The 8922-nt window shown below is 40.1% G+C and overlaps 1 protein-coding gene across 1 annotated transcript; it reads right to left on the bottom strand.

Annotated features, from left to right (window-relative positions):
• Positions 1 to 930: 930 nt before the first annotated feature.
• On the bottom strand, positions 931 to 6945 carry fam180a (family with sequence similarity 180 member A). Its single transcript, XM_020616795.1, has 3 exons — positions 6823 to 6945; positions 1510 to 1607; positions 931 to 1128 (listed from the first exon to the last, which is right to left on the bottom strand). Exons 1-3 carry the CDS (start codon positions 6896 to 6898, stop codon positions 931 to 933), a joined length of 372 nt encoding a protein of 123 aa, XP_020472451.1. The 5' UTR covers positions 6899 to 6945.
• Positions 6946 to 8922: the final 1977 nt, after the last annotated feature.

Raw genomic sequence — 8922 nt, 5'->3', positions numbered from 1 at the left:
GCACTGGAGGTGACTGCATGGAGTAGCAACTTTGCATATATTTTTCAAGTAGGTGAAACATCAGTACAATAACAAAAGTCAGAATGTAAACTAAACTACTCTACACACACACTTGCAGTATTTGCAAGTAGTCAAGTGCTGATTTAGGGTGACTGCCAGTGTGCCAGTGCCTCCTAGGCTGCAACAACGTGGAGGTTTATAAGAACACAGTGGACTGTGCCTGACTTATGAGGCCATTCTGTGACTCATGGCTCAGTTAAGCTCAGATGCTTTATTGGCTTTATTTAATTTCTATATTCAAACAAATAAGTAGCATCAAGCTGAAACAAACTCAACTGGACTAGACCTGGATGACTGAGAATCTGCACAGATAAGTAGCATAAAACATTTACATTGAACGTGACAAACACCTGGAGGAGCTGAGATCAGTTATTTAATTATTAAAGTAATTAATTAAATTGATGCCTGTTTTTAAAAAAAAAAGCTTTCACAGACTTCTTCATTTCTGGAAATTGCCAATCCTAAAACCGGTTATAGGCACACTTCTGTCAAAAACTAGATGGGTGTCGTGCACTATCAGAATAAACTGAGTGAAAAATCTTGTCTACTAGCTTTTTCCCCACTCTTCACACTATTGTCTCACATTGCCCTGCAAAAACATTTTAAATTCATGAACCAGTACAGGATGGTAAAGCAATGCTATGTAGAAACAAACAAAAGGGGTGAAATCTTTGGGGAAACATTTTGCTTTCTTCTTTAATGTCTTAAAATTTTTATTGGCATTTAAGAGTTGCAGTGTGATTGTCAAGAATGGTAATGCCCACCTCTGTTAAAATGGACATAAGACTAAAACCATGGTGACCATGAGCAGCCGAAAGCGTGCATCACCACAAAATATCATTTTACAACAATACCTCTTCTGATTCTTCCTCAAGAGGTTCTGAGGTCCCTTTGAACAGCTCTGAACAACTGGATCACTGCATCTGTCCAAGCTTCAGAGAGTTTCTTGGGCAGGACGTCCTCACAGATGACCTCCAGCTTCTTGACGTTCATCAGGGAGGCCAGCTCCTCATCTGGGATCAGCATGGTGTGTTCTTGACCTTCTATCTGCATTCCAGCCAGCAGAATCTAGGAGACAGAAGTCCCACTGAGAAAAGCACTGAGGAACTGTCTACTAACCAACTAAATAATTAACTTTCAAGTTCAGTTCCTACCAAAAACTCCAACCATATAAATCTACTAAAACAAAATACTTGGGTCTTTTAAAGTGAACTAAAAACATCATGAGATGTTAATCATTGTTTCCACTGGTGTCAGGAAGCTTTGGGTAAACACATACTTTTACATTTCTGTTTTTGATTAACAGGACAGCAGTGGCACTTTTTTTTATCAGGAGCTTTCAGCACAAATATGTGAGCACAAATATGTGAGCTGGAAATGTTCCACATATTTCAGTTGGTTTCCAGTAAAGACTCAGTGATTAATGACCCTTTTCATATCTAAACTGACCTCAAAAAGTAAGTTGATGTCTTCCACTGAGTGCTGGAAGGTGGGGTTGATGAGTGAATATGTCCCACGCTTTATCCTATATGCAGATGGATACAGAGCTAGAACACATGAGGACAGGAAACTGGATTAGAGGCTCTAGAAATCAGGCACAACATTATCCAATGTGGTTGGGCCAGAATTTGAATAAACAGATTCATTACTGTGTGAGTTTGCATGTTCTCCCCGTGCTTGCGTGGGTTCTCTCCGGGTACTCCGGCTTCCTCCCACAGTCCAAAGACATGCAGCTTAGGTTGATTGGTGACTCTAAATTGCCCACAGGAGTGTGTGTGTGTGTGGTTGTTCGTCTATGTGTTAGCCCTGCGATGGATTGGCGACCTGTCCAGGGTGTACCCTGCCTTCGCCCGATTCGCTGGCCGGGATTGGCTCCGACCTGAGCCCCCCACCCCGTGACCCCGTTCAGGGACTAAGCGGTAGAAAATGAATGAATGAATATTACTCAGGTGGGAGAGGATCTGGCTCAGGTTGTGCAGGGGGTAACTGGTGTTCAACCCCTGTATTTACAAGTGGCAACAGTTGGTACATCCAGAGCTGAGATATCAGTGCTAATAGAAGGGCAGGTGTGGTCAACCTCTTTTGGTCAGATTTCAGTTTCAGCCCCCACTGTGTGTGTAACAGACCAAGGACCCTGTAATCTGAGGTGTTATGATGGAGCTGGAATGAAACCGCTTCCTGTCAGTTGGTGGAAACTGTTGCTGCAGCTTCATCTTTATGATAAAATACCATGAAATCCATATTTTACTGGAGGTGATAACCACAAGCAATCCCACATGGTGACAGACTTCTTATCCACAGGTGAAAAATGACAAAATACAGTTACTCAAATTCTTCATTTAAGTACAGTTTTGAGGTACTACTTCACAATGAGCACATTAAAATTTACATTATTACTTCAATTGCATTCTGTGTTACAGCTTAATTTACAGAGTAGTTATTTTTAAATAAAGGGCAACCTGTAATCTGGCATACTCTCTTTAATGCATTAAAATTGTTATGAGAACATCCTGAAAACTCTGCAAACTACACTTAAAACAAGTGAAGAAAGTGAGTTTCTTCAGGGAGAAAGCATTTAAGAACATTTTTTAGCAAATTTGTAGCGAACAGTTCTGTGCGAGAGTGAGCAGACTGGTTATGGAAAGACTGGGAGGTCAAGTCTAAACAAGGCTGGAATTAAAAGAATGAGAACAGAAAGCAGATGGGTGAGTAACCCTGTGCACTTCCTCTCTAATACCATTTATAATATGTCTACTGTTGCCACCCAGAAATTTTAGATGTGTTGATATTATGACTCCTTCCACTGTGTGAGACTAAGAGCAATTTGATGTCTTCAGGAGAGTGAAGTGAAAAACAAATTTGGTTAGAACTGATTAAAATAAGGCAAAACTTTGTCTGAGGTTCTGCAGACTGGCTCTGTTTTCCTAACATATTCTGTTGCCATCATCCAATGCTTGGCCCTGTGTGTGTGCCAGCACACCGATCACACACACAGATCTTAATGAGGTTTACAGTACAAACACTGGGCTTCATCTGAATTTGGATCATATGCTCCCTCCACCCCACACTGGCATCTACAATATGCTGTCTCGCCAGTTCCGCAGCAATGATCGGCTGCTGTCCACAGCCTTCTTGGCCAGGTATGGTTGACTTTATAGTATTTGTGAGGCCAGCCAAAGCTGCACACACTGACTGATCTTGCCATGTACCTGCTTGGGTGACTGGCAAGCTCGCATGTAGCCGCCATTCAGAATGTAAAGAAAATCTGTAGCTCAGTGTTCCACTGTTAGATTATTACATTTTGGTACTTTTGCCTTTCATCTCAAACCATTCACATATGGACATAGCCAAGATTTCAGAAATACTGGTATGAAGCTACTACCAGCAGCTTTGCTTGGTATGAAGAAACTCTGTTTAGACTCTGTTTAAAGTAACAAAACCTATCTGCTAGCACATCCTAAACTCACTAATTAACACATCATATCTTTGCTTGTTTAACCTGAATATCTGATTTGAGCTTTAGTGGTATTGATTGGCTGATTTTGTTACTGTGGACACAGCTAGGCCAGCTATTTCCCTATTTTCAGTCTTTAGGCTATGCTAACTGGCTTCTAGCTGTAGCTTCATATTTAGTCATGATAGTGGCCAGAGAAAAATAAACCATATGTTAGTGCTAGAGACCACACATTCAAGATGTAAAAACATGAATAAGGAGGTTTTCTTGGCACAAGAACAACATGTTTGGCTCATTGCTTTAAGCTTTCAAGCTGTGCTAAGCTAACTCTTTACTGGTTCCAGCTTCAACAGCTAGAAGGTGGATACGTGCATTTATCAAAGTGTCAAACTATTTATTTGGTGAATTTCATCTCCATATGAGGATGCATTACCCTAGATCCGAGAGTGCAGTTTGGCTATGAGTGCATGACAACTTCTAGGTGAAAATTTACACTCCTCATTGAGTAAGTGACTCCCAAATGTACAATCAACAAGCAGAGTAATGCTTGTGTACACACATTAGACATTGAAGAGAGAGTACAATTTCTGTGGGGCATTATCAGTATAAATAAAACACCACCCAGGGGGAAGTGTGCTCATTAAGGATTATGTTGTTAAAGGATGAAGTAGCTGCAGGGAAATTACAACTTGGAAGCCAACTACAGTGCTGATTTACATCTCAAATTAATAATCTTTGAGGGTTTCCCACTACTCTCTCATTGTTTGCAGTACCACTATAGTCCTTTGGTGTGCAGGGAAATGTGTGTGTCTGTGTTTCCATCAGCAGCAACATCAGTCTGGAATAAAAATGTTTCTGTTGGTTAATGCTGACATTGTTGAAGCAAGACAGGTGGAGACACTAAAACAGATCATATATCTTATAAAATTTATAAAACTACAACCAAATAAATCCCTGCATAGATTTACTCTTGCACATTTGTAATGGCTATGCAAAACAGGGAGAGGACTTGGAGGCAAACAGGTAAGCTAAAAGCAAAAGGAGAAATTCAGGACAGAGCAGCAGAACAAAAAATGGCAAGGTAGCTATGGCTGGAAGTCCAAAAGGCAAGCACAGGATAGAAACAAGAAAGGCAGGCGGGAGCCAGAAGACTGGAACACTATGCCTGGGATGCACAACAGACAACCTGGCAGGGAACTAAGGGACCTGTGGGTGTGCGTGGCCTCATTAATAACATGAAGATCACTCTCCTGTTCATTACTCCCTAAATAATAGACACTCCTTGGTTTACACTATAATGAGCATTAAATTGAGATGTCAGATACTTATTAATCATTGTCAGTTTGCATCATTATCAAGTATAGAGCTGTAAAATGTAGTGCAATGCATTGTGGGATTGTTGTGGGTACTATTTTTCTGCTCCATCTTGGGAATTCTGCAGGACACTTGCATAAATAACATCACAAATATCATGCCCTATATAGTATATAGTGTGCTGATTTCAGATGCAAATCGGTCATGTGTGGGTTTGCACTATGTCAGACTTTGGCTGATGTGAGGCATCCATAGCTGTTTTTAGGCACATTTCTATTATTTAGCCACATCAGATTTTCAGGTTGAATATTTAATATGGATGCCCTTCTTCACAACATCTGAGCTTTCCTTGCTGCTAGTTCTAAGCCTGTTTGTCTGTCATGCTTCCCCTCTTTCCTTGCTCCAAACAATGAGTGTTTGGATAGGCAGACTTCCCCCAATGTCATTATGCACATGCAGGGAACTTGTAATCTCCTGCTAACTGCTTGCAAGGAGATGAGGGAACAACAAAGATCCATTAATTAGCAGGGCTAAATGGTACTCCTAGCTGGAGGGATGTCTTGATGAGAGAGAGAAAAACACTAAAACTAAATGAAAAAATGATGTCTCGATTCCTCCGGCATACAGTACAAGGGGGAGAAAAGGGCACAGGAGACAATAAAATCTTTGCTATAGCTGCCCATCCCCTGTTTATCATTTCAACTCACCTTCAAATCCAAACAAATGACAAGATTCTAACAAATCAGACAGAATCTACTACAAACTTTACTATCAGTCCTGGCACACTATGAGCACATTTATGAGACCAAGTCTCAGTAAAGACACTTTACTGTTTGTCAATAATAAAACAAACTGACTATTTTGTTAGTATCTTGCAATTTCCTTGACCTAAAACCTTCAATAATTTATGAGAATAAAAGTCTGCCAGACTGCTGTGAAGCTAGGAGTATTTTTAAGTTGTATTCTTAACAACTGTATGTATTGTACCTGGATTGTTTTCTAAAAAATTAGTAAAATTATTTAAAACATTAAAGTGAAATCTCTTAATACATACAGACGGGTGACAGATTAAAAGGAAAAACTAACACAATGACTTAGTGTTGGGCCACCAGAGCCAGAACAGCTTCAGTAAATCATGGCATTGATTCTCCAATTCCATGAACTCTGCCAGAGGGATGAACCCTGTTCTTCCAAAAGATACTTCCTCATGTAATGTTTTGATGATGGTGGTGGAGACGCTGTCTAACACGTCGCTCCAAAATCTCCCAAGGCTGTTCAAATGGGTTGAGATCTGGTGACCACAGTATCTGATTCACAACATTTACCTACTCAGGTTCTTCCTTTTATTTGTAACTCATCTGAATATTAGATGTTCATAGCTTTATTGTAACTGACTGCTCTGGTGACACTGTTTAACGCAGCTTTAACATTGCTTTATCAATCACAAGATTAACTGAGCAATAAAAAATTTCTCTGGCAATAAAAAAAAGACAAAATCTGAACCAAACTGTGGAATCACTGAAACATGAAAACAGTATTTAACATTTTTCAGTCTCTTCAAAATTATTAGTCATTTCAGTGTCTGTAACGTCAGTGGCCATGCTCCTGTAGTAGGTTTAAGCATCATACGAGTTAACCAAGATTTTAAGCTACAGCATGCGAGTGTTTAGAAAAGGCATTTCCTCAGAGAGTGGATCCAGTAACAACAGGCCAGTCACTTTTCACTGGAAAATGATCTGTTGAACTCCAGTATGTTGCAACACTCCTAATATCTCTAGAAGATAAACACATTGCTTCACAGAAGCAAACCAAGATGAAACTATGATTACGTTTAAATGTTCTCACTTTAAATTATGGAACAAAACACTTCCAATTTGTGTACAAGTGATAATTTAAATATACAGATCAGCCTTTTACATGACATTTTGGCTTGTGATAAAAAAAAAAGAGAAGCTTAATGTATTCATGGACCAGATAAGTTCAAGTGCACCTACTTTTCCTGTGGTGCTGAGAAGCTGCCAGGTAGATGAGCAGGTAAACAACGAGGAGCAGAGCCCACCACTGCGTCATGTTGATTATCCTCACACTCAGGTCTCCTCACGCAACTCAGTGAACGCTCTCTTTTCCTCACACTCAGGTCTCCTCACGCAACTTCGTGCACGCTCTCTTCTTTTCAAGCTCTGTCTCTCTCAACGGATGCAGTCACAGTCATAAATTAACTAACATCACGAAAGAGGATGACAACACACTGACTGTTTAGTTTCAGCACCTCACAATAGTTTTATTGTCAGGATCATTTCTAAATTCACTGCGACTGTTTTCCTGCTCCCTCCTCTCTCCATCCTCCGTCCCTCTCCCTCTTTGTGCTCTCTGCGTCTGTGTATGTTCTCTACTCAGGCCAAGCAGCCTTGGCTCTCATCTGGAAATCATCAAGATTTGGGTAACGTCTGTCTTCTTGGCTGCACTTTTCTCTTAGCCACTGGATGACTGCTCGACTGGCTGGTTCAGCGACTGAGGGACTCCCCAGCCGACTGGGTAACTAGGTGACTGAACAACTTCTTCGCAGGCTGACCCAGCATAATGGCATCCAATGAGCTATAGCACAGCAGATGAACAGTGAACGAAGCATCCATATCAGCTTAAATTGTTATTTTGGTTTCTTTGCATTTATGTACATTTAACCATAATTTCTATTAGGAAACACTGTAACCAACTAGCCAGTTGCTAAGATCTGGGAATCCCGCCACAACCGTACAATGATGTTCAACATCAGCCAAAAAACACAATCACACAGGCTGTGGAGAAGTCCACACTTCAGCCATTTTATCTACCACTTCAATCCGAGAGGAAAGTAAAACTGAGTGACCTTAAGTATTGCTAATAATCTCTCACTTCACAGCAAAACTATACATGCACACAACTGTGTTGCATATCATGGATGCAGGGATAGAGCAGAGGAGAACACACAATCTATATTTTATATTGAGTTAGCGCAGCGTTTTAGCTGCCTAACCTAAACCATGACCTTGTTGACCTTGTTACAATGGGCTCCTGCATGTCAGGAATCCTGGGGTGATCTTTGATAGCTCCTTTAGATGGATAAACAGTGGTTAAGAAAGCTTTTTCCAGCTAAAATTACTTGCTAAAGTAAACTATTTTCTTTTAAAGACTGAAAAAGCAATTCATGCTCAAGACCCGACTACTGTAATGCCCTTTGTCTTGGTCTTCCTCACTCTCTGTGGTTTAAAATCCAATTAGTTCAAAATGCTGCTGCTTGTCTTCTTATGGGAACACGTAGGTGTGAACATGTTACCTCTGTGCTGTTTTCTCTTTGCTGGCTCCCTGTCCAACAGAGAATTGTTTTTAAAGCCTTGAACAATCTTGCACCCCCTTATATCTCAGAGCTTTTACATCCCTATACCCCTAATAGATCCCTCGGATCTTCTAATTGACTTCTACTGAGATCTAAATTTAAATCCTGGGAGACGGAGCTTTTGCAGTGGCGGCTCAGAAACTCTGGAACAGCTTACTTTTTGATATTAGAGTGGCCTCTAATTTTATTTCATTAACACCCATGTTAAAACCTATTTCTTTTCTCAGGCACTTGGCATCAGCACTGTGAGGGTCCTGAACTTTTTTTATTTTTAACTAAAGGCCAAGGTTGTAACTGGCTGTTAAAATCATGATATTACACTATTTTTATCTGCCAATGATGTTATTCTATATTTAAATTTCAAATTTGAACTAATTTTAACCTTTATTTTTCCTGTTTTTGGCCTTGTCTGGTACAGCACTTTGTAATTGTTGTTTAGAAAAGTGCTATATAAATAAATTTTGCTTTCTTGTTCCTCATTGATCCGGACTGTTTCTATGTGCAGACAATTGATAAATATTTGAAAAATGTTGGTATTTAACGACTCTGCAGAATGACCCAACAAGTTTTGGCCACGAGGTTGGGTTTCTCTACTCTAGGATGGCTGGGTGGCTACAGTCTGGACAGACAGTTTGGGTATCTTACCAGGTATTTTTTTAGTTACATTTTTCTTTCCATAAGTTCTGTTCAAAAGCTGCAGGTTAGCATTATCTAACCATTT

This window comes from Monopterus albus, unplaced genomic scaffold, assembly GCF_001952655.1.
Source record: "Monopterus albus unplaced genomic scaffold, M_albus_1.0 scaffold178.1, whole genome shotgun sequence".
NCBI classification, from domain to species: Eukaryota; Metazoa; Chordata; class Actinopteri; order Synbranchiformes; family Synbranchidae; genus Monopterus; species Monopterus albus.
This window is presented reverse-complemented; position numbering and strand designations above follow the sequence as displayed.